Source organism: Leptonychotes weddellii, chromosome 7 (assembly GCF_054177405.1).
Source record: "Leptonychotes weddellii isolate Sample4059 chromosome 7, ASM5417740v2, whole genome shotgun sequence".
NCBI lineage: Eukaryota > Metazoa > Chordata > Mammalia > Carnivora > Phocidae > Leptonychotes > Leptonychotes weddellii.
The window spans coordinates 53,072,364-53,098,905 of NC_138375.1; the positions used below are offsets into that span (position 1 = coordinate 53,072,364).

Consider the following 26,542-nt stretch of genomic DNA (forward strand, 5'->3'; position numbering starts at 1 on the left):
TTAAACAACTTAGAGAATTTATTTGGAAAGTAGGAAGTAAGAATGATTTTAACATTTATTTAGAATATGAACAAAACTAGAAAAAGTTAAACTACAGGAAAGAAGGCAGAGAGTACCAAAGTTGGCTTAATGGCCATCCAATATAAACAAGCAAAACCTAAGTTTCTTTCATGCAAATAAGCATTAAGAAGAGCACAGGAATGTTTATACAACAGGCCACAACAAGTGTTTTGAAAAATTTACAAAAGAAAATGTACATAAATCAAAAAATAAACTGGACAATTTACAAGAAATGTTTTATAGGTTACAATAGGCTATAAGTTAATTATGAATAAAATTTGTAGCACATCATACATTTTTACATCACAGATTCAGTGTTAAAAGAATTCCAACATGACAAAGCTTAGACGTGACAAGAACAATGTGATAGAATAAGGCAACTTAAACTGAAATGGCTCGTGTAAGTAAAATTAAAACATACAAACATCTAGATATGATTTGGTCAATAACTGGGCAGGATTAAGACAAATGCCATTCAACTTCAGTCAAAAAGTCAGTCTCAATGTAGTTCAAATAAAAAGGAAAAAATACAATATATAAAAATAAAATAAAACTGTCTTAATAGGACTTACATCCTAATTCCATTAATTATATATGGGACAAAGAGACTAAGATACTGATGTTAGGTGTATAAAGTTACCTTTTGTTTCTAAACATTGCAAACTAAAAAGGGCATCTCAGAAAAAAATTATAAATTTAAAAATGGCTTACTTAGTATCTGCAATAACTACTGATTACGCCAGGTATGATGTCCATGATTCAGAGATACAACATAAAGCTAAAATAATTTCAAACTATTTGCATTACTTATGTATACTTTACAAATTATGTAAAAACTCAGATGTTTTCTTTGGAAGCTACTGAAACTGTAAGCAATGCAATGAATGAAAGATGTTAATAGCAAAAAAAGTCAGCAATATCTTAGAAATTCAGTTGCATATTAACTTCATTTACTCCTTTAAAAAATATATTCATTAGTTCTTTTAAACACAAAATTAGTGGCAGCTGCAGCAAAATGACTGAAAATTTCAAAGAAAAATAATCTCTTAACAACTCAAAGAGCCAGAATATAAAGATTTCTTTAAGAAAAAAAATTATTTCCCCTCACACACATCATTCGGCACAACTATTTAGTACTTGGAAGTCCCAGTATCAACTCACTGCTACATTTATTTTAAATAATAAGCTGGGAATGTCAGAACCATGTACAGTCTGATTATTCTCAGACAATTCTAAGGATAAAAGCATTTTGAGTCTTCATCTTTGATGTAAACGGCTAGAACACATGATATTTCAACTCACCTGGAGGTAATTAAAATTGTTTTATAAATTTTGCTACAAAATGTGTCTGACAAAAGCAGTAAGTAATTCCTAGAGGGGGTTTATCCCGCATCTGTTCCTACTCACAATGATCAGAAAGAAGAAACAGCTTAAAGGACCACTAAAAATCCCAAATATATCTAATATTCAAACATTCATGAATCTAGCAGGATGTTTCTTTTTGTACAATGGAAAAACTATAATAATGTCCACATAATTTAAAAGTTAACACAATAAAAATTCCAGATACTCCCACAGATTAAAGTGTGCAACCATGCGTGTGCACATACACACACCCACTTTAATAATATATATATAAAATCCCTCATAATACTTTATCTACTAGGCTATTACAGACAAGAACATAACCTTATGAGAGAGTAACTAATACCATTCTACTGGCTTGGTAAGAATCCAGAATCTAGTGCCTCTATCAACATATACAAATCAAATTAACTCCAAAACAGGACACAACATACCTGAACAAATTATTTTAGTCTTTCCAAATGCTGCCATGAATGGAGCAACTTTTTTCAGGATCCTGACGATAACTGAGTTGTTTCCCATTGTATCAAATCAATTCCCTCATTTTACAATGAAATAAAATAATATTCAAAGAATTTAGACCAGTGGCTGGCACTATTTCTAATATAATACCAAGTTAAGATCCCACATCCATTGAATACACAAGCGATAACACAAGCAATAGAGACTGCTTTGAGAAGACTTTTTGGAAGTGGCAATTACTCAGAATTTTAGATATGGTCAAAAAGGTGGGGTGATTTACTTTTTATACCACCATCATTTTTATTAGGCTATTAAAAATACCTTAAAGGAAGAAAAAAATTACCTCTTTTGGTCTCTGATTATTACTAGGCTCAGTAGAAAATATAAGACCACTACTGTCTCAAATATGGAAAACAGACAGTAATATAGATAAAGCACATTATTTTCTGAGGTTATCTGATGACAGAAACAAAGCTGGCTGAATTCCTTCAGTATTAGAATAAAACCCACATTTAATAAACTCATTAGGAAAATAGGGCATCAGTGACATTTCTTGGCAAATCATCTTAAATAAGGTCAAAGAGTATTACAAAAAGGCAATATATTTCTAATATTTTGCTTATATATACCACAAAACAATGAGTTAAATGCAAAATAATGCACACTCATTTTTTCTGGTTATTACCCTTTGAACGGTTTTTACATGGCTTTAAATAAGGATTTCTAAACTATATTTTCTCAAATGCAATAGACTAAAAAGCATAAAGTGCTCAACAGAAAAAAAATATACACTATACAAAATATGAACATTTTTGCATATAACAAGCAGAGTGGTTATAAAGGGTATCTGGAAACTACTGCCTTGCTAAGCTTTCCACCCAAGAATGCAACCTTAGAAATCAAGGCAAGATGTAAGAGACTGCTCTTACAAGGCAAGAGTTCCATCAGACATAGAGGAAAACCTTTCCCTTTAGCTGCATCATTTTTCTTATAGAAATGGGACTTTCAGGAACTGGTACCTGCAATAATCACATTTGCATGCAAAGGTAAAAAACTCAGGAATCTTTACAGAATCTACTATTTGGCAAAGAATCTGAACCTCTTGAAAGACTGTCAATGGCCATGTATATTATTGGCAATGGCACTGACTTAACCCAAATGAAGAGCCCACCTATTTAGAGTAGCTGAGCAAGGAATGCCCCCGTTGACAGGCAAGCAAGTCTAATACTATGTCTTTGGAGAAACTGGGTATAGAACTGAAGGCCATTATTTCTAAACATCTCTAGTTAAAAGGCAATCTTTTTCTGGGGGGGGGGGGTGGCTGGTGGTGGAAAGTTCTAGACCTTGTGTTCTTCATCAAGCCCCAAAACAACCTGATAGTGCTCTTTGTATTTGAAAATATTTTACCATTTTTTAAGAATGGAAATTAAATCCAAAAATTGTAAAGAACTTGTGTGTACAGAACTCAAGAATTAAAAGGGTCTCTTTTTAGTCCTTTAAAATTGTCTTCTCAAAGTTCAATTACATAAGGTTGGGTGGATTTAAGTCACTGGAATCATCAAATTTGCTTCAGTGAAGGAAACTGACATTTTGGAGATTGTTGAGGCCAGTCAGGATGGGTCTTGGGCAACTTATCAGTATCACTAGAAAAATGATATACAGTATGATAAAATGGCAGGATCCAATGTAAGACATTTTTGGATTGATCAGAAATACAGCTAGTCTGTAAAATAAACTAAACCAAATGAGCTACTTCTTAACCTCCTTCTGTATTTTAAAAAAAAAAGTTCCCGTATCTTTTTCCATAAAAAATAGTATTTCCCATATCCCCTCTCAAACAGTCTTTAAAAAGCCTTTATTCATAAAGTTTTAATGGATACATGATAGTGTTCATTTTTTTTTTTTTAAGAGCTAGTTCTGGAACTGCACTGTCTAGTACAGAAGCCACTATCCAAATGTGGCTTGAGAACCTGGAATGTGGTTAGCCTAAACTGAAGTGTGCCCAAAGTATAAATATACACTGGTTTTAAAGACAGAGTTAAAAAACAATACATTATTTCCTAAATAACGTTTTATAGTGATTATATGTTGAAATGGTGACATACCAGGTATACTGGGTTAAATAGAAATGATTTTCACCAGTTTCTTTTTACTTTTTAAATATGCTTACTAGAAAACGTAAAATTACGTATGGCTTACACTTCATGTTCTTAAATTGTACAGTCTAATAGAAATAGAGCTTTGAGGCATTATGCTGATCGGGCTAAGAACTAAACCTATTTACCACTGTATGCTTATAAAGAATTTTGAGATTATAATAAAAAACTAGAATCTTGTCAGTCTTCATCAAAACTTTGTGTTCATGCTTATTGCTCCAGTAATTCTTGATTATACATGAGAATAGCCAAGAGCAACAGTGGTGAAATGGTTGTTCACTGTATATGCATTTTAACAGGTAACTTCAGTTTTAAAGGACAAAAGTATGAATCACAGTCCCAAATTAACCAAAACATTGATCAAATTAATTTACATGGACTCTGACAATTCCATTCCTTTCTTAAAGACAGCCCCAGGTCTATAGGTGCTAATAGTTTGCCATGAACTTGAAATTATCATTTAAAAATAAAAACTTTTTGTACAAATGTCCAAATCACAAAATTTTAAAATAAATTGAACACATGGCTTTTTGTAGTGACAGAAATATCTTGCCATAACAATGGAAACATTAAAGTAAGAAACATTTAGTCATTGTAGGTTTTCAAAGTGACTTATTGACTCGACATGAATTCAAACTTCCAAATATTCTAAATTCTAAAAAATTACCTTACATGCTTTTCCCTCTGAATAGTCACTCCTATTATTCATATGTTCATGTCTTTAGATTAAATAAAACTGAATTTTAAATATTTGAGGACAAAACTTGAGAACTGTAAGGAGAAATGTCTTTATCAAGCACCTCTACTGCAAATTGTTCCTTATGGAGGAAAATTATGTTCCGTAAAAACATATTAATACTTCTTTCTTCCTATAATGTAAACAATTTTTAAGCTCTTCAAAGTATATCCACATTTACTGGTAATTTAAGGAAGTGAATATTTTCCCCAAGTCTACTTCTTAAACCAATTAATTAACAGGCTTGAACAACTTTGCTGAACTACTGGACCTCCAAAAATGTTACTGCCAAAGTATCTGAAAAAATTAGTAACATTATAAAAAATGACTTCAAAATAGAGAACAAATTCCAAGGGAAAAGGATTTACAAATTTTGGAACTATAATGTCTTTATTACCAGAATGTACAAAACACTGATCCTTTTCTAATTTTGCAATACTGCCTCAGACCCCTACAGTTTCAAAACAACTCATCTTTTAGATTTCCATGACATCTCTTTAGAATAAATGTGATTTTGTTGCTGTTCATAATAGATTAAAGTCTCTAGCTTTGAAGTTTCAGACCTAATTAAACAGAAATGACTAAGTTCAGGTCCGAGATAAATGTGGTATAGAGAGAGCACAGGTCTCTATCAATGCACACAAACCATATTCTATTAGTGTAGTCCTGGGACCTCATTAAGTGGATTTTCAAATATGTAATTAAGTCTCTATAACAAAACATTTTTAAAATATAATGATTAACATAAAATACAGAAAGTGCAATTATCACCAATTATGTGATTTTCTAGGATTCATCTTAAAATTCAGGCTAATATTTAACAATAGTATTTCAAACAAATTATGGCATTTGAAAAAGCTTGTACTTCTGGGAAAAGATCATATAAACATGCTTTTTTGGTGGGAGAAATGTTGAGAAAACTACAATCATGAATAATTCATATTGCCTTAACATTTCTAAAATCACATCAAAACGATCATTTTTGATAGCCATTTCAGTAAGTTTGATATAGGGTATGTTACTGCCCACTTACTAGTAACCAAGACACACAGAACGCACTTGCAACAAATATCCAGATCCAATTATCTTCAGGAGCTTAACATTTCAGAGACTTTAAGATTTGTGTTTGAGCATACAGTACTGCAAGAGTTGGCTACATAAAATAAATAGAAAATCTTCTGAGAGGAAGCTCAATAATCAGAGGCTGTATTGCATTTTAAGGATTTAACACTGGATATATACAGAAGGGAAAGCATTTCAATTAGAAATACTTCACATGTTACCGAGCTCCCTCTTTTAATATGGCAACTTTTAGCAGCTTACCACTGTGACATTTAAAAATCAACAGGAATAGTGCTACTCTGTTATCCTTTGGTTCCCAGTGACAATAATGCAGTAATAATGCCTCTGGTTTTCAGTTCCTCATGGATGACATTTATTAGCAGAGAAAAACCTGATGCTTTTTAGCTGAAATTTGGCAGCCCAAGAAGTGCACCAACTGCTCCAAAGTATCCCTGTGTAATTTTAAAACAATTATTAATGCAGTTCAGCTTTTAAATTAGCATACAATATTAACTATTAGGAACAGATACTTATGTATAATCTATTTAAGAACTTTTATTCAGAAACCTACCAACTTCTGTGTTGTCAGCTAATATTTGAAAAATATGAAATACATTTATTTTTTTTTAAATTTTATTTATTTGAGAGAGAAAAAGAGAGAGAAAGAGAATGAGGGGTGAGGGTCAGAGGGAGAAGCAGACTCCCTGTTGAGCAGGGAGCCTGACGGGGGACTCGATCCTGGGACTCCAGGATCATGACCTGAGCCGAAGGCAGTCACTTAACCAACTCAGCATCCCAGGCACTCTGAAATACACATTTTTTAAAGTGTGGCTTGTAGACACTGAAAAGCTTCTAGGGCTGTTACTACAATTCTGAGCCCCTCTCCTCTTTCCTCAATACAAGTCCTTTTGTTCCACCTGCCACTCTCCCCGCACACAGCACGCCATGTGGAGCCTGCATAGCAGTACACCACAGTGAGAGCAGTGACAGCGAAACAAACGCAAGAGAATACTCTGAATCTGTGTTATTAAATTATTATGTCCATTTGACTAGAAACAAAACAATTCAAGGTAAATTTACTTAATCCAAAACATTGTATGAACTGATAATTTCAGATCAGAGTAACTGGATGTAGTGAATGAATAGGAAAAAAATCTTGAAGAAGAATCTTCAAAATTTTAACAGTGGTCCCTGTGGATGTGGGGGATGAGGTTGTGGTGGGAGGATTCAGAAGAATTTTCATTGCTAAATTATTTATTTTTGTGGTGTTCACATTTAAGATTTGTTATCTCAGGGGAGAAAAAAAAACAAAAAAAATACAATTTAAGTACACAAGCAGCCCCAATATTTAAGGAGCTCACAAGACCTAATATCCCTCTCTCTCTTGGTCAGAGGAAATGGGAAACTCCATCTTAATGGGGTGCCTACCAGGTTATAGTTAACGCCTATCCCCCCAACTCAAATTGAAATGGGGGACTCAATATACTATTTAGGTAAAACAGTTTTATACTTAAGAGTACACAGTAAGAAGCAATGTATGAATCTGTATATAAAAGCATGCTATTAAAATTTGCAAAGCATTACTTTCCTATCATACCTCATGCTCTAGAAACAATGCTTTCAGTTGACCTTTTGACCAATAATCCAGTGCATATGCCAAAAGTTTCATTGAGAGAGTATTGACACGTAAAAAGTTCCCAACAAAGACAACTCGGTTTATTTTCTAAAAGAAAAGAACAAAGAAAATAAGTTGAAGTAAGAATTATCAAGTAGAATTTACAATACAGTAGGGTTTAGAAAATCTCTACTTAAAAATGTAAACAACTACTACCCTATTTTTTAGTGTCTATTACATTCCTAGTACATATATCTCCACAATCCTGAATATTTAAAATTTAGTTCAGGATATGACACTACACATTTGTGAAAACCCAAAGAATGTACACAAGAGTGAGCCCAAATGTAAACTATGGGCTTTGGGTGATAGTGATGTGTCACTGCAAGTTCAGTGACTAACAAAGGTACCAATCTGGTTCTGGATGTTGACAGTGGGGGAAGCTGTGTAGGTGTGGGGTTCAAGTGTATATATGGGAACTCTGTATTTTCTATTCAATTTTGCTGTGAACCTAAAACTTCTCTAAAAAATATAGTCTATTTTTAAAAAAAGTTCTGGAAAGACTTTAGTAAATGATTTTAGGTGAGACTTGTTTTTGAAAATGGCCAGTAAATAATCTATTAAGAAAGTAATTTGGAGAAACAGTATTGAGATCAAAGGAGACAAACCAAGGAAGAGTATTTTAAATGGGTTTAGGATTAAAACACTGTAAACTTGAGGCTTCCAGCATCTCCGGCCCCAGCCTACCCTATTAAGTCACTCTCCAAGATTCCACTCACTAATTTGGTTCCATATATACCTTGAAGGAAGTCTTATATGGAGGAACTGGTGTTTCAGTCTCCAGAAAACCTTTCTACTCTCACAATAATATACTGAACTTTGAGTATACATTTTTGCACACTGAGTTTGGGTAGTGTAAACTATGGCCTTAGTTACTGTTAAGTCAAGTGGCCAGTGAAAATCTAGATCTATAGGGCTAAGAAAAAAGGTCCCAGATTATTGTCAGCCCCCCAGTGTGAAATATTCCCTAAACCTGGGTTAGAACATCTGTTAGTGGCTCTCTCAACCAACTTACTATGCTGTTATTGAGAAACTTAGAATTCTGGATTTAAACAGAATAATTCAAATAATTAATTTGGGTCTTTTCACAGTTGTTCTCTGCTGGAGCTTCTCTTTCCCCAAATATCTGCATGCTGATTATCTCACCTCCTTTCAATATTTATCCAAGGATTACATTTTCAATAAAGCCTTCCTTCAACAACCCAATTACTCAACCATTTGTCTTCTGCTGGTCTACTCTCAATTCTCTTCATCTTGTTTGATTTTTTTTTTTTAAATTGCATTTATCACCAAATACATACTAAAAATTTATTAAATCACTAGAATGGATGAAGTTGCATAAAGTCAGGGATCTTTGTTTTTTTCACTAATGTATCCCAAGTGCCTAGAACAATGCCTGGCACATGGTACTCTGTAAATACTTCATGAATAAATGAATGAACAAATGCAGGATTCCCTCAAAAAGTAAAATTCCCACTTCATTTAAAGTATTTGATATTTACAAAAATTAAGTGGGAAATACATCTATTACATGAAGGCAGAATTGTATATATAATCCCCTTCAAATAAAAATAACCCAACAATGAGGGTAAATATAGGAGTATATGCTTTTTGTAAGTATACATCATTCAAAGTTCAGGTGAAGAACAAGTCTCAATGCCTTCATAGCCCTGTACAATGCTGCTTGATCCATATGCAACAAGGCAGCACTGTAAAGAAGCCGAAGGCAGTAAGAAAACTTCTAAGCACCTCGCTAATCAAATGCAACATTAACAGCAAAAAATACCCCTTTCAATAATTAGTTACTTCAAAAACGTCCTACGTTTGGAAAGAATTTTCTATCTTCAAGAAATTTAGGTTGTGTATTTCTGGAAAAGTTTCTAGATAAATTTGAAATATAAGTATCTCTTTGTTCTATTTCCAACTTGAATTATCTGCTACTTTCCTTAAAGGTAACATAACAATTAGGTACACATGGCATATACAGCTAATGAGCCTTGGGATTTAATGGAGGAGATATCTCTCAATCCTACAGGTCTCTAAGGAACACAAAGAAGCCCTGCTACATGTACATAAAGCTCCAATCCACATTTTTCAAATAGTTAATTTTTTTTACCTCATTAACAGCACACATTCGTGCCACAGAACCAATGTTATTGGTGATAGTAACTAAAGTAGCTCTTGCTAGATCTTCTTTACTAACAGATTCTCGCTTCTCCTTATAAATCATATTCCCAAAACTGCAGAGAAATGAAAAACAAAATTCTGTTGATAATTAAGCAACACTTCATACATTTTTGGAATTTATCCTACAGATAAATTTACACAAGTACAAAATAAGGTATGTGGTAGCAAGGTTACTGACTGACCCATTGAACTATACAAAGCAGAAAACCAGAAACCACCATCAAACTCTGATAAATCCACTCAATAAAATACCAAAAGGCTGTTAATAAGGGAGGGAGGGTAGGAGGGGGGAAGGTAAAGGAAGAGAAGGGGGAGAGAAGAAGGGGGGAGAAAGAGAAAGGGAGGGAGGGAGGGCGGCACACAGACTAGGATATATTGCCTATTGAAGAGTACATATAGTAGTATGCTGTATAATGGTATATTAATGTTACCTTCTGAAAGCTACCTTCTGTATAAGGGGAGGATAAGGATATGTATTTATACTTGCATGAAGAAATACTGAAAGGATATTCAAGAATTAATAAAAATGGTTTCCTATGGGGTACACCAGGGGAGACTTCTTAATGTATATAAACATTAAGAATAGCAAAAGCGTGGGGCACCTGGGTGGCTCAGTCGTTAAGTGTCTGCCTTCAGCTCAGGTCATGACCCCCGGGTCCTGGGATCGAGCCCCGCATCGGGATCCCTGCTCGGTGGGAAGCCTGCTTCTCCCTCTCCCACTCCCCCTGCTTGTGTTCCCTCTCTCGCTGTGTCTCGGTCAAATAAATAAACAAAATCTTTAAAAAAAAAAAAAAAATAGCAAAAGCGAGAGAGATCACAGGAGGAGAGGGAGAAGCAGACTCACTGGTGATAGGACAGCCCAATGCAGAGCTCGATCCCAAGACCCTGAGATCATGATCTGAGTTGAACGCAGATGCTTAACTGACTGAGACACCCAGGTGCCCCCTTAATGTGTATCTTATTTTTAAACTACATGCGTGTTCACAACTTGGAACCTAAACTGGGTAACAGTAAGCCCCCTAACAATTTCCTGATATGTTGCTTTCTAAAAACTAAATAAGCAACTTTAATTACAATATAAATATTAAACTTACCTAGATGCTACAGCCCAACCTGGCAGACCAAATCTTTCATAATCTCCTCCGTAAATATCACGGACCAGCTTGTCAGCTTGGGTGCTGTCACCTTTGGATGCCATTTCAAGAGCCTCTTCAAAACTTTCACAGCCAGTCAATAAACAGCATAAACCCAGAAAAGTACCCCCTCCAAGGCTGAAAAAAAAAAAGAAAGAAAACTGGGTAAGTTACATTAACACTGTATTCTTTCTCCAGAGTAAAAAGATGGAATATCCATGTAATTAATAAACACAAAGAAAGAACACATTGCTAATACCAAGTGCTGAAATATCAACATAATGAAGAAAAATGCCAAACTAAACTTGTCAGATGAAGGAATGAACCAAAGAGGGAAAAATCAGTTGGTGATAGCAACATGAAGGCAGGAAGAGATGTTGAATATCTTCTAATATCTTTACCCAATTCCTTACACTTTGTAATTGCTAAAAATAAATGCTTTTACATGTGTGTGTGGGGGGAAGCAGTGTTAAAAATTAGTACCATATGAATTAAAAGGAGAAAGCTTGCAACTCTAAATGGTTTCCAGGAAATGATTTAGTGAAAGGCCTATTTACTTGGTCTGACAAGGCTGAAATCTATTCAGTGTGACACATTAGCATTTAAAATGACCCAGAAATGAATATGGTGAGAAAATTTATGTCAGGCTGGTCAGTACGTTAATGATAAAAATTTACTTGGTTCTATTATTTTTTTGGATATACTGATAAAATGAAATCATGCTTCTCTAATCCCTAAAATCAAAACCTTTGCTCCCCAGTCTCACCTAAATTTCTAACAGACTCCATGTATCCCTGATCACTGCCAGAATTTAATTAACAGACTGAATTTCTTTTAGAATGAAATAGGTAATATTTCCCTGTAAGTCTTTGGCATAGAGTCACAATGGAGGTAGATTTTTAGCCACCACAGAGATAAAATACTAATTAAATTTAAGTATCACTTAGAGGTGCCTGGCCAGCTGAGCACTGACTCTTGATCTCAGGGTCATGAGTCTGAGCCCCACATGGGGGTAGAGTTTACTTGCAACAAAAAATTTAAGTATCACTTTAGTAATAGGAGCACTACTTTAAAATGGCAATGAGTTCTTTTTCATAAACCCCCATCTTTCTTCCTCAAATAATTAGGAGCTTCTATCCTTAAAAGCTGATGAAGTATCAGAATCATAAGAACAATTTTTAAAAAATTTTATTTCACAATATTTCAGGCATCATAGAAAATCTTAGGGATATTTAGAACATCAATGTTATCCCATAATGAGCTCATGTTAAATTCATCTTATAAGAATTATTACAGGGGCACCTGGGTGGCTCAGTTGGTTGAGCATCTGATTCTTGATTTCGGCTCAGGTCATGATCTCAGGCTCATGAGATTAAGCCCTGCATGGGGCTCCGTGCTCAACTGAGAGTCTGCTTGAGATTCTCTCTCTCTCTGCCCCTCCCCCCACTCTCTCTCAAATAAATAAAATAAATCTTAAAGCAAAAAGAATTATTACAATGTTGCCCAATAGGACACTTAAAATGTGAATCTAATCCAACCAGCATGCAAGCTGACCAGTGGCAAACTTCAGGCTTAAATAGATCATACAACACTGGAGAAACAAGGAGAGGAATGCTTTGGAAAATAGAAAGTTATGGGACACAATGAATCATGAACACTACCATCAAAAACTAATGATGTACTATATGGTGACTAACATAATAAAAAAAAAAAGTTATTGCAATCAGTCCAGATAAAAATTCCCTTTTACGATTATGGAAATTTTGATGCCAATTGATGTCAAGCAAATATAAATATTTAATTATTTTAGTTTGAGTCTTTATACACATACCTTATAAAACAGTATTATTTGCAACACTTTAACTTATACTTGCACAGCTACATTTTTTGCTACTGCACAAATGCATGTTAGAGGCTAGCATTAAGATGATTTCACAACTTGTGTGTATAAAACATGAATGCTGCAATAAGAACAGAAAGGTCACTACCTTGTCCCGGTTACTCGTTTATAGTTGTCTTTGGAATGGACTGCTAAAATACTGACTCCTGAACCAATGTTCACTATCAGCAGTGGATAGGGATCATCCAGGTTAAAAGGCATCTTTTGGCATCGCTCAGGTTCTGAGGCATTAGCAAAATAATAGCACTCTGCTTGTCCATTGAAACTGACAGAATCTATATACAGCAAGCCCTTTACAAGGCAGTCAAGTTCATCCAGTTTGTGCAGGTGGAGGTTTCCAATCTATAAAAAACACCACAGAAGTTTTATAAAGTGAACAAGGGACAGTATTCAAAATATGACTCAACTGCACTGTATAATTTTCATGAACTTTATAAAACTTCAAAATCATCTATGACCCGTACATTTTCCCTTTTTTTGTTTTGTGTCAGAATCTTAGTCCAATGGTTCTCAGTGATAGTGGTATTACCTCTGGATGCATTCTGAAAATTTTTAGGGATATTTCAGTTTTCACAAAGATGGAGTGGAGAAGAGGACCAAACTAACATTTAGTGGGCAGGGATTTGGGATGCCGGATATCTGCAATGGGTAGGGCAGTTGTGCAAAAACAAAGTTATTATCCTATTCCTGTCTTATCTGTGAGCCTTCTGACAGACATTTTTTTAGGGAGCAGTAAGAAAATTTGTTTGTAAGGGTGCCTGGGTGGATCAGTTGGTTAAGTGTCTGCCTTCAGCTCAGGTCATGATCCCAGCGTCCTGGGATCAAGTTCCACATGGGGCTTCCTGCTCAGCGGGGAGCCTGCTTCTCCCTCTGCCCGTTCCCCTGCTTGTGCTCTGTCTCAAATAAATTAAAAAAAAAAAAAATTTCTTTATAATTATCTGAGCCTGTGTAAGCACAAAGTATTCTTTATATATATGCTAAATTTGCTAGGAATGTAACCACCATATAAACTGAGGAAATATTGGACTTTTTTATTGTTTGGAATTTTCCCAAGTGTTATTTAGCATCTTAAGAGTGTTATGTCACAAACAGCAACACCACTTAAGGTACAAGATTCTCCAATAAAACATACCGTATCAATCTACTAGCATTTGTGCCTTTAAAATTCATGGTGAATTTATGTTGAAGTGCCAGCATCTAACTCTCTCATTATGCCTTCTCATGTGATCATACCAGAGACTCTATCAATTTCTATATTATAGTTTGGGTACTAGTCTGAAATTATTAAGTTCATTTCAGGTTAGTAAAGAATGTATTATAAACTATTTGTAAAAAAGATCTCAACTTAGAGATCACTTCCTCTGGGAAGCTTTCATTCTCCAGAACTTGTTAGGTAATACTACTCTGGTATTCCCATGGCACTGCTTTTCGTATCAATACTTGAGGCGTTGTACTTTTACTTATAACTCACTTATCTGTGTGGTCTAGAATACTGCACTCTTTCAAGGCTAAGACTGGATCTTATTCCCAGCTGAGTTCTGTGTCTAGCATAATACCTGACACATATTACCTGACACATATTAAGCCCAAATATTTAGCTTAATAAATGATTGAGCATCAACATAAAGTTATTACAGAACTTCATCACTAGAAATTATTGATACTTCTGGGTCGCCTGGGTGGTTCAGTCAGTTAAGCCTTGGCCTTCAGCTAGGGTCATGATCCCAGGGTCCTGGGATTGAGCCCCGCAGGGCTCCTGCTCAGTGGGGAGTCAGCTTCACCCTCTGCCCCTCCCCCAGTTCATGCTAATACAGGAATAAAAATCATAAAAAAAAAAAAGAAAATAATTGATACTTCAATGTCAGGTGAAAGCTGGCTTCAAGGATACTGCTTCTGGTAAGAATTCTGGCAAACACTAAATATCACATGTTCAAGCAAACTAGTCTCAAATCTATGAAATTTATGTTCAAATTACTCAATAAATTGAATACAAATCAGTATTATCCATCAAAAGAAAAAAATTAGTAACAATTTAGACTTTTAAACTATCCCAAAGTTTAAGGGGCTCACTTATGTCAGCCATAAGCGATAACTTATCTTCTATTAACAGACTTTTCTTATATGAATTTAAGAAATTAAATGGTTCACATGCATATTTTCAAAGAAAACAAATTTCAGTACTTCCAAATGCCAACTTTCTGATCTTTATTCTACAGGAAAGGATTAGAAGCTTGGCAAACCCCCACTAGCACTTAATAAATCAATGTTTACGTAGTCCTCTTGCTATATCCAAATGACCCCCTTTGAGATAGGAACATGGTAAGGTTGGTGGATAAAACCAGAAAAAAGGGCTAACATGACTCTCATTCAGATGTCTACTTAATCAAAAGACACGGGCTTCAGCTGATTTTTTTTGGGGGGGGGGGCAAGGAAAGAGATGGCCCTGGGAGACAGGACTGTATGAATAATACATAAAAACAATGCATACATAGGACAGTAATAGAGAAAATAATTCAAACGTCACTTATATTTGGCTTTGTATGCTGCCAAATTCATTGAAATCCCCTTTTATTGTAGCTTTATAGCAGTCCCTGAACTTAGCAGGTTTTACCAAATATTATGTACAATAAGCCCAAATCTGGGCAATTTTTTACACAGTCTATAAAAGCTATTTAAGTGCCCCAAATGAAAAGCTGGTCATGAATACATACTTCCTCCATATCCAGCATGGGGAACTAATCTAGGAAACAGCCTCGTATTTTAAAAATTAAAGAGGGGGTGCCTGGGTAGCTCAGTGGGTTGAGAGTCTGACTCTTGGTTTCGGCTCAGGCCACGATCTCAAGGTTTTGAGACTGAGCCCCATAACGGGCTCTGTGCTCAGTGAAGAGCCTGCTAGTCCCTCTCTCCCTCTGCTCCTGGCCACCCCCGCCGCCGCCCCCCCACCCCCGCCGCCTCTTGCTCCCACACTCTCTCATAAATAAATCTTTAAAAAAAAAGAAAGAGAAAATGGGTATCAATTTTTGGTTTTGAGTAAGATACCTACTGTGCGAAAATCTTCTTCAAACTTGTAAGCACCACCTCCTGTAGCACATAGCACCGTGTGTAATGTTGAGAAGTTTTTATCTCTTCCCATTTGAATAAAAGTAGGCAGGTCGTGGGTTGGAAATCTGATAAAGTGCAAGTTCCCTCTTCGCCCAAAAAGTGTTAAATCCTTCAGTTCAAGGTGTACATCCCGAATACCAGTGGATCCATATGCTACATTAGAAGTCAAATATTTCCGGATACTTTTTAAGCTCTCAACTTCTTCTTGTTCTTCCTCTGCTGTGATATCAATAGGTTCAAAATATGAGAGCTTTACTAGAGTCCCCCCAATGTCCATGCCAAACCATGGGAAAGCTGTGGATTAAAAAAAAATACATATATATCAACTTTAGAAATGCAATTTAGGAGCTAATTAGCCACAAACTTCATATATCCTGAATCATGCAGTCAGTATTTTTGGGGTAAGATGCTTCTTCTATGTGCAACTCAACTTTTTCCCTTCGAAGTATTACTTTATACATTTTCTAAAAACCTGTAACACAGGATGCTTAGAGCTGGCCCAGGGCCTTTTAATTCCTGGTCAGGTAGGTATTCCTTTTCATTTATTAAATACTTGTCATATGCCCCAGGGGATCAGGAAAAATTTGGACCAATTCTGTTTTAATAAATAGGTCATCACCTACGGCTTGATAATGTTTCTAATAAGATTTTAATGCAATAAAACTGGCCTATAATTACTTCAAGTAACCCAAGGGAAAAAGTACCTCCTTAAAAAGAAATCTTATTCTTTGCTCATTGAACAATGTATTTCTTTGGTACATCTGGTTAATAAAATTAGCTGTTAACGTTGAAGATAAAGTCTATTTGGGAACATTTGGGCAGGCAGTTATATCATTTGGGTTTGGAACTTGGTGCTCTCTCACTAACTGGACTTATATGACTTTGGAAAAGCCATTAACTTCTCTGAATCTTAGTTTATTTAACGTCTGTTTCTATTCTCTGGGATCTTAAACAAAATGATAGAGACTCAAGAATAATTTAATACTTAAGATATACGTATTACAGAATGCTTCAGAATAAATTGTATTTAACAGTTTATGTGTAAGTTGTCAAGGAAAACTAGTTCCCTCCAAAATCTGTTTCTTAAATATTAATATTTTATTTGATATATCTGCCTATTAGAAACCAGGTACATACAATTCAACAAGAAAGGATTCTATACATTTCTCCATTTCAGAATTTATGCTTACTGAAATTAGTAAGTAATATTAAATGAGGAAGGAGTAATTCTCATTCTCTTCTCCTGGAGAAATAGTTCGCTCTTTTTTTTTTTTTAGCTCACTTGTTTTTGTATTTGAAACCCAAGTTCCAGATACAGATCTATACTAAAGACAGTGTTAAAACAGAAACTTAAAAAAAAAAAAAAAAAAAGTTAAATGACTTAAGACCATAACCTGGGGGGCAGTAAGACCCCAAACAGGCACAACACTTTTGTGTCACCTATAGATTTTTATAAGTAACTAAAACGTAAAAGAAACAAGACTAAATTTTCTCCATTTTTAAATCCCTAGTAGCAAGCCCCAATACTAACAGTTACAGAGAGAAAATTCACAGCAACTGTTTGCTTGGACAACACACTGAAAGAAAAAACAATATGGAGTAGCTCTAGTGATCCAATAAATTAGAGATAACTTCAGAATTTTCACAATCTGTTAAACAGGTATGTAATTAGGGCACTTTTCAATGGACATTAGATAAAACATAGGAATGCTTCTGATATTATATAACTAAAACGATTTTTAAGGGGCGCCTGGATGGCTCAGTCAGTTAAGCGTCTGCCTTTGGCTCAGGTCATGATCCCAGGGTTCTGGGATCAAGTCGGCATGGCATTGGGCTCCTTGCTCAGCCGGGAGCCTGCTTCTCCCGTGCGTGCTCTGCCTGCCGCTCCCCCTGCTTGTGCTCTCTCTCTCTCTGATAAATAAATAAAATCTGGGGGGAAAAAAAAAAGGCTTTTGTTGATATATTTGCATCAAACAACCAAACTTGTCCTATCTGAAAAAGAAAACTCCATACAAAAAGTAAAAAGAATTTGTAAACAAAACTATGTTTTATTATTACAGTATATCAAATCCCTCATTCCTTTTAAATTACATTAATTACTAAAGAATATTTTAAGATATGTATGACATGGGGCGCCTGGGTGGCTCAGATGGTTAAGCGTCTGCCTTCGGCTCAGGTCATGATCCCAGGGTCCTGGGATCGAGTCCCACATCGGGCTCCCGGCTCAGCGGGGAGCCTGCTTCTCCCTCTGACCCTCTCCCCTCTCCTGCTGTTTCTCTCTCACTCGCTCTCTAAAAAATAAATAAAATCTTTAAAAAAAAAAAAAAAAGATATGTATGACATGTAACACATAAAGAATAACAACCACCAGGGGTGCCTGGGTGGCTCGGTCAGTTAACTGACTCTTGGTTTCAGCTTAGGTTGTGAGTTCAAGCCCCTCACTGGGCTCTGCGCTCAGTGGGGAATCTGCTTGAAGATTCTCTCTCTCCCTCTCTCAAATAAATAAATATTAAAAAAAAAAAAAAGAACAACCAACAACAACCACAAACTCATGAAACAATTACTACCATTCAATTTTAAATCTTTGTGTGACCCACTTTTGTACACTCGACTAGAGGAACAGAAGGTTCTATGAAAAAACTGCAAATTAAATTGGAAAATTGTTTGATTTATTTAACAGTTATTGCCTACAGAGGTAGGTTTTTAAAATTAAGAATGCAAAAAGCCCAAGACTCATTTCACATCTAGCCTATGAGATACATCTGTTCTTTTAGTGCTACCTGTTCTTAAGGGAAGGGTAACTAGAGATGCTATATTGTAGACGATGAATATCTCAGTAATCATGTGCAAATGAGAACATTACATGTCCTTTCTATTTCTTACTAAATCTCAATTATGACAGTTTTCTTCTTAAAATCAGGAAGGTAGGGACTGAAAGAACTCAGCCTTGCCAGTGACTCCAAAGAAAAAAAGCTGGTAACAGCCACCTTTGGCATAGTGAGCCTTTTAACTCAGCAGAGTTCTGGATTTCCTTTCCTTATGCCAGAGGGGGAGAAAAAAATCACATTAGAAAAGTATGGGGGCCTCTGCCGCGGGAGTCATGGAGGAGCAGCAGCCTCTCTGTGCTACCCTATGACCATGGGCCTCAACATGGGCCACAAGGTCACTTAGAACATGGGCAAGCTGAGGCAGAGCCGCCGCCAGGGGCGCCTCACCAAGCACACCAAGTTTGTGTGGGATATGATCCCAGAGGTGTACCACTTCCCCACACGAGCAGCATGCGCAAGGTCTCCAAGGACAAGTGCACCCTCAAATTCATCAAGAAAAGGGTGGGGACACACATCCGTGCCGAGAGGAAATGAGCAACATCCTGGCAGCCAGGGGGAAAAAAGCAGCAGCCAAGAAGGACTGAACCCCCTCCCCTCTGTATGTAATAAAGCCTCTTTGGAACTTGAAAAAAGAAAAAAATAGTAATTTTTTAGAATTTTATTTTTAGGTAATCTCTACACCCAACGTGGGGCTCGAGCGAACTCACAGCCCTGAGATCAAGAATCCCATGCTCTACCGACTGAGCCAGGAAGGTGTGTCCCACAGAAAACACAAATTCTTAATTATGATCCACTCCTATCATTTAGTAAGTGGTCTGATTACTGATCTTTACATTTTCCAGTACATTTTTTTTTAAGAATTTAGATTGTATCTTTTTTTTTTTTTTTTAAAGATTTATTTATTTATTTATTTGAGACAGAATGAGAGAGAGAGAGCACATGAGAGGGGGGAGGGTCATAGGCAGAAGCGGGCTCCCTGGGAGCCCGATGCGGGACTCGATCCAGGGACTCCAGGATCATGACCTGAGCCGAAGGCAGTCGCTTAACCAACTGAGCCACCCAGGCGCCCAACATTTTCCAGTACATTTAAAAAAAAAAAATACATATTTTGTCACTGACCAAAACAGGAGGGGGAAAGGGACATGGAGCTCAAACTTTATTCGCAATTCTAAGTATGAGGCAAATAAATATAAGGTTATTAAGTACAACCACAGGTCCACTAAGAGTTCATGAGGTAAGAAAAATAATGGTTTCCTAAAAAAATCCGGCAAGTATCTATACCTATAGCTTTGTTGCTTCTAGCCAAGAGACAGGTTAAAGGTCGGTCACCAGTGCATGAGCAGGCTACTTACTGCATATAACCTCAACATTTTTTATTCTTCGGTAATAAAACTCTCCTCTGCCAAGGTGAAAATAATGAACGAAGACACACATTTAAAAAATAAAACACACATTCCATAACTACAAATGAGTACTTTGATGATGGGAAATATGCACTGCCTTCTCCAGACTTTCCTAGAATCTATTCGGCCTTCAAAAATATAACTGTTTCTCAGCTGAGCCTAAGAGAGCTGTCATTAGCTCCCCATCAGTAACAAAAATATCCAGAACTAGCATAAGCATAAAGTGCTACCAAGAATTATCTTTCTTACCAGGTAGATTGTGTATGAATAAACCTGCCAAGTCCAATCCCTTTGATATCTAGCAGAAGATATCTTGCCACAAGGCAAACTGCTGATTTCTAACAAAATGTGTTTTAAGAGTTTGGTGTCTTGCTAGGTGTTGTAAAGGGGTGGGGGAGAAACATTAAAGAACTGTTTAATTGCTATTGGCTCCATGCAGATTTCAGCCCAAAGGGATCCTATGCCAAATTAGGATTTAATTGTTCTTTAGCAGAAAGAGGGACCAAATGTTGAAAATGTTTAAAACATTAGTGGATTATTTTAAGAAACAAAATTCTAAAATGGGCATGTGCACTGGTAAATTCCAGGTATGCTTCAAGTTCTTGGATAAAAGAAGTCATTCATTTTGCTCTTCCCAATAATCATTCCAAATAAAAATGTTGGTGTTTTGAAATAGACTAAGAAAATAACCATCTTCACACCTTTAGTATCATAATTCCTTAGAAGAGTGTTAGGTAAATATTTTTTTTCCTTTGGTATATTAGTACATCTAAGGGAATATTAGAAACTATCATATTCAATTGTATCTTATTATCTATTGGAAGGGATTTTTTTTTAAAAGTAGGCTCCACACCCAGCATGGAGCCCAACATGGGGCTTGAACTCACAATCCTGAGATCAAGACCTGAGCTGAGATCAAGAGTCAGATGTTCAACCAACTGAGCCACCCAGGCACCCATGGAAGGGATAATTCTTAAGTAATGATTCAATTTACAAACAGGCCAATCAAATTATATAGAAGCAAACTACACACATATGTCATATACTTCCCTCTGCTTTTGACAAAAGCTTCAGGTAACAGCTTGGGTTAGCAAAGCAGAGACTCAAAAACCTTTATCTTATCAAATTAAAAATAAAAAATGTATCTTTTACTATCATCTTGTTAATTAGGCTACATGCCACAAAGGTAAGCAAAACAAAGGTTGAGGGGTGCCTGGGTGGCTCATCTGCCTTTGGCTCAGGTCATGATCCGAGGTCCTGGGATGGAGCCCCACATCGGACTCTGAGCTCAGCGGGGAGCCTGCTTCTCCTTCTCCCTCTCCCTCTGCCTGCCTGCCTACCTACTTGTGATCTCTCTGTCAAATAAATAAATAAATAATCAAAACAAAAACAAAGGTTGAACATACCTTAAGACATCCTGTCAGTTGAGGTACAAAGGAACCCATGATTGTCTGGCTTTTTAATATCTAATATTTAAGCAATGTGAAGTATTTAAGTAAAGGTAAAGCAAACAAACATTGCCATTTTTCAGGTTTCCATATTTTCACTAGCAAAAATTTTTCATTAGGTTAATGTTTGACTTCATCCTTTCCTTGGAGTTTAATTAACACATATTTCAGATTCTAACCTTTTACTCATACAATCCAGCAGATGAAACTAATTCCTTTTCTTATTTTCTGGTTAAATACATGCATTTGATTTATAATCTCCTAATATATTAGTGATGTATTTAAAAGCAATGTTTTCTAATACTTAGGTGTGCCCAAATCTAACAAATCAAATCACTACCATGGCAAAAAGAAAAAACCGTTAAGAGTCTGCATGAGCTTGTCATAGTTAAACTTATTTTACTAAATGGAAGTTCTAAGACAAGCAGGGAAAATGTATGTGTTAATGGAAGATGTCCAAGTGTTTTACATTACTGCATCTGTTCAAGATTAGTTTAATTCAGCAAATATAAAAAAAATTAGAAGTGGTTCTATAGTACTGTCACTTAAGCCTTCACATCACTATTTTATAGACTCCTTGAACAAGAACTCTAGTTACCACGAGAAATCATCATTAAAATATTTTTTTCCTCGGGGCGCCTGGGTGGCTCAGTTGGTTAAGCGACTGCCTTCGGCTCAGATCATGATCCTGGAGTCCCGGGATCGAGTCCCGCATCGGGCTCCCTGCTCGGTGGGGAGTCTGCTTCTCCCTCTGACCCTCCCCCCTCTCATGCTCTCTCTCTCTCATTCTCTCTCAAATAAATAAATAAAATCTTTAAAAAAAAAATATTTTTTTCTTCAGCAGGCAGATAAAACCACCAGATCTGAAAGGTTTCTCTAAGCATTTCAACTAAACTATACCCCTATGGGTGCAGAAGAACGAACCCTGGACTATGAGTCAGTCGACTTAGGGGAACCTCATTAGCACAGGGTTGGTTGGTACAGCCTCAAAAAGTTACTCTGGGGCTAGATAAATTCAATTTCCTCATCTGTAAAATTAAGACCAAATTATCTCACATTTAAATAGTGATTAGTCGTTTTCAGAGTGCTTTGGTATGTTGCCTTTCGGGTGAGGTTAAGCGAACCCTGAAGGGCCAGAAGGGAAGGTGTCAGTGCTCCCTTTTATAGATTTCTTAGAACTCTAAGATCACATGAGACACTAAAAACTGTTAAATACCAACAGAATTCTAAGATAAGCATGCTTCCCCACATTCCTAGTTCCCCTGGGAGAATTACTTACAAAGTATGAAAATCGTGAGTGATTAAATAAACTATTTATAGGAGTAAAAGGTTTTTAAAAGGCTAAAAATAACAAGGAAATGAAAGTTGATCTGGTCTCTTAAAACATGTAAAGAATGTTTTTTTTTTTTTAAATTTTATTTATTTATTCATGAGAGACAGAGAGAGGCAGAGGGAGAAGCAGGCTCCCAAGGAGCAGGGAGCCCGATGCGGGACTCGATCCCAGGACCCTGAGATCATGACCTGAGCCAAAGGCAGACGCTTAACCATCTGAGCCACCCAGGCGCCCAAAACATGTAAAGAATGTTTTATTAAAAAGTACGTACATACGTAGTCGTAGAAAAATCTCTAATAAGAGCATTCACCAAAATATTAATAGCGGTTAGCTCTGAGTGGCAGGAATACCCATGATTTTTATCAATTTTTTTTTTTTAAGCAAACACGACCTAGTTGTTATTCTAAACAAAAACAAGCCAAGGCAATTACCCACTGGTAAGTTACAGGCGTGTTTTAAAAAGACTAATTGCAACAGCAGTGACAACTCCCAGGAACACACCAATATTTCAAGGTCACAAGCGGGAAGCACAGAAATTAGTGGGAAAAAAAGGGGGGGGGAAGGGTGGCAAATACCCCCACGCAAACGACACCCATTTTCAACCCGACTTCAGAGGAAGCTGGGGGAGTGGACTGGTAGCTCTAGTCTTGCCTGGCAAAAACCGAATCAAAAATTCCTCCAAGCGCGTCCCAGATCTCGAGGAGGAAGTGGGAGGAAAGGGCCAGGAGGCGGCAGGCGTTCGTCACGCGCGCACAGGAAGATGGAGAGGGAGCCTCCATCCCGATGCTGAAATGGTCCTTGCGCCCCCATGCCGTGCTAGGCGCCGGCGAGGAGCGACAGGCCGGGAACGAGGCCGCTCCGCTAAGGCGCTTCCACACGGCGCCCAAAGTGCTCTCCCAACCCGACGGGCCCAAACCCCATCTTACAGGGTTTCTTGGCATCCTTGATCTTCATGGCGTCTGCGGAAGGAACCAGGGGAAGCTTCGGGTCCGGACCACGCAGGGTAGTGGCTGCGACTCCGGAGGTGCCTGGGCCGCGCGGGAAGGCCCAGCCGGTTCCTCCCCTCAGGCCGGGCGGGGCGGGCCCAGGGCGGGGCGGCGGCGCCTGAGGCGAGGCCCGGCCCAGGGGGCGGCCTCCCCACCCCCGCGAGGGTGTGCCGGGACCGAGCGAGCTGGGGAAGGCCGCCGGCCTCGCCGCTCCGGGGCCGCCCCCCGCAGCCGCTCCAAACAAAAGGCCCCGGTCCCCCGAGCCGACGCCGCCGCCGCCGCACTGAGAAATAGCCCGCCCAGGCCCAGAGCCCACGTGACGCGAGCTCCCCCTCTCTCCGCTCGCCGCCGGCTGCTGGGGATTGTAGTTCTCCGGGTCCTGACGCCCCGATCTTTGGCTGCAGCTGTAGGGTTGGACTACAAAGCCCAGGATGCGTCGCGGTCCCTCCTTTGAGGCCCCCTCCGCTTCCGGAGATCGCCTCAGCGTGGTCCCAGAGAGAAGGGGGAAGGGCCTTAATCACGCCAGCGACTAGGCGACCAATGGTGGCTGAGATGGGCGGGCTGTGGAAGTCGGGCTCAGGCCTCACCCGGCCTCTGAAAAATAAGGGGAAGGGTACTCTCTGCAGGCACTGTCGTGGCTGTTCTGTAAGTCGCGGACTTTCCCCGGAGGGAGAAAACCTGGTCATTGTACCATGGAAAGCCCTAAATGAAGAGCTGTAGACCCGCTGTTTGGACAGACCATTGAATGCATTTGTAAATTCAAGTCATTCACATCGGGACCCCCTGGCTTAATAGAGACACCTCGAGTGTTGTTGGGGTTGGAATCATAAAAAAATGGCAATAGAAATAATAACCAACATTTATTGAATGCTTACCATGAACTAGGCACTCCGCTAAGCACATTTTGTGGAATTACTTAGTTCAGTTAAGCAACCTTGTAAACTGCCTTACAATCATTACCACTCATTTTGAAGATGGGGTGGGATCTGAGAAGTTAAATAACTTGCGGGACACGAGCTCTTTGCCACAGTTCCGTGGTCCCCTCAGGGGCCGTGCAGCCCAGCTCCGTCCTTACAAAGGGGAAAATTTCCAGAGGAGAAAATTAGATGCTCCAGTTCTCACAGCAAAGCCAGAGACCCCTTTCCATATGCCTCCTAGATTCTGAGTTTTCTAGCTGGAACAGGAACCGATGGCATTGGGGATCTTCTCCTGGCCTCCCTTCCACCCCTCCACATCTGTCTCCCAGTAAGTTGACCAGGAATTCAGTGACTTTGGCCACCATTCAGATGGTTTGAGAGTTGGCCATGGACGATGTCCCTCCCTTGTGAAGGATGAGACAAGGATTGCGAATATAGACAGGAAGGGACACAAACTACCAGGGAGCATGTACTGAGAGCTGGCACTATGCAAGGTGCTTTCCTTACTTTTGAAATTTTAATTTAGATTTAATCCTCACAACCACCCTTTGAAATATAATGATTAAGAACTCCAAATTTGAATTTACATCTTGGTCCTATAACTTGGCAATACATTTGGGCAAGTTACTTCATCTCTCTGATTCTCATTGGAAATAAATGATGTCTACATTCCATGGGATTGGGATGGGGATTACAAGAAAGAAGGGATATAAAGTGGTTAACTCATTGCCTGTCATATGGGCAGTAAGTGATGACTACGTCTGTTATTGCTATTGTTATCTTTATTGTAAATATGAAGAATGGTTATCTATGCTGTTTGGCTAAGGTAATTATTTAGGACTGGACCTCAGGTCTAATTGGTACTTTGAGTTACCTTATTTTTTGTTACTTTGACCCCAGGTTCCACATTTATTGTTTAGAAATATATTTTTATTTATATCTTTTATAGAAATATTCTTTTCAGTTCTCAGATATGTAACCAGGTAACTCTGAACCATGACTGGTAGACTTAACCTTCTTTTCCTCTTTTTTCCCCTCTTGCCATTCTATCCCATACAGAACTGTAGATGTTCTCAAATGGTTCTGTTTGCCCATAGGTTTACTGGATGAGAGTCATGATTTCTGATCGGACATGGCTTCAAAGAGTGTTCAGTATCTAATATGGGTTCACCTGCTGTTTTTGTAAGTATCGTGTACACACTCTGTTCTCTAAGAGCATATATCTTTTGGTTATTTACTGCCTCTTTCTGATAGCATCAACTTGGAAATCAAAGGGGAAGTGATATGTGTGTCTTGTGATAGGCTGGCCATGGACTGAGAGGAAGGAGAGCTAGAAATGAGAAGTCATAAGAATTTGCGTGAGTTTTGGACACAGGCACTTGCTAGCTTCTGTGGCCACAGAAATGACTTAGCTTAATTTAGCTTAAAAGTTAGGTTTACACTGGAGATGTTATGTGCCAGAAAAATACTGAATTTTTTTTTAAAGATTTTATTTATTTATTTGAGAGAGACAGAATGAGAGACAGAGAGAGCACATGAGAGGCGGGGAGCGTCAGAAGGAGAAACAGACTCACAGCTGAGCAGAGAGCCCGATGCGGGACTCGATCCTGGGACTCTGGGATCATGACCTTAGCTGAAGGCAGTCACTTAACCAACTGAGCCGCCCAGGGGCCCCCTGAATTTTGAATAATGAGAATTCTAGTCCTAGATCAGCCACAGAATTTCTGTGTGATCCTGAGAAAGTCCTTTCTTCTCTCTGGGTTTCAGATTACCCATCTTTAAAATGAAA

At 37.8% G+C, this 26,542-nt stretch overlaps 1 protein-coding gene, 1 long non-coding RNA gene and 1 pseudogene across 2 annotated transcripts; 1 reads left to right on the forward strand and 2 right to left on the reverse strand.

The window, feature by feature from the left end:
* Positions 1-24,103, reverse strand: PANK3 (pantothenate kinase 3). The gene is made up of 7 exons (XM_081826285.1): positions 23,777-24,103; positions 15,780-16,132; positions 12,825-13,078; positions 10,798-10,974; positions 9,633-9,756; positions 7,439-7,564; positions 1-6,293 (listed from the first exon to the last, which is right to left on the reverse strand). Exons 1-7 carry the CDS (start codon positions 23,802-23,804, stop codon positions 6,243-6,245), a joined length of 1,113 nt encoding a protein of 370 aa, XP_081682411.1. The 5' UTR covers positions 23,805-24,103; the 3' UTR covers positions 1-6,242.
* On the forward strand, positions 18,878-19,250 carry LOC102741405 (large ribosomal subunit protein eL36 pseudogene; annotated as a pseudogene).
* Positions 21,624-23,770, reverse strand: LOC145722606 (uncharacterized). Its single transcript, XR_014146973.1, has 2 exons — positions 23,075-23,770; positions 21,624-22,887 (listed from the first exon to the last, which is right to left on the reverse strand). It is a non-coding gene; the product is annotated as an uncharacterized LOC145722606 (long non-coding RNA).
* Positions 24,104-26,542: the final 2,439 nt, after the last annotated feature.

Coding starts and splice junctions, on each gene's coding strand:
- PANK3 (XM_081826285.1), bottom strand. CDS start 23,804: ATGAAGATCAAGGATGCCAAGAAACCCT. Junction 10,975..12,824: donor AAACGAGTAACCGGGACAAG/GTAGTGACCTTT, acceptor TTTTTTTTTCAG/CCTTGGAGGGGGTACTTTTC. Junction 6,294..7,438: donor CATTGTTTCTAGAGCATGAG/GTATGATAGGAA, acceptor AAAATTACACAG/GGATACTTTGGAGCAGTTGG.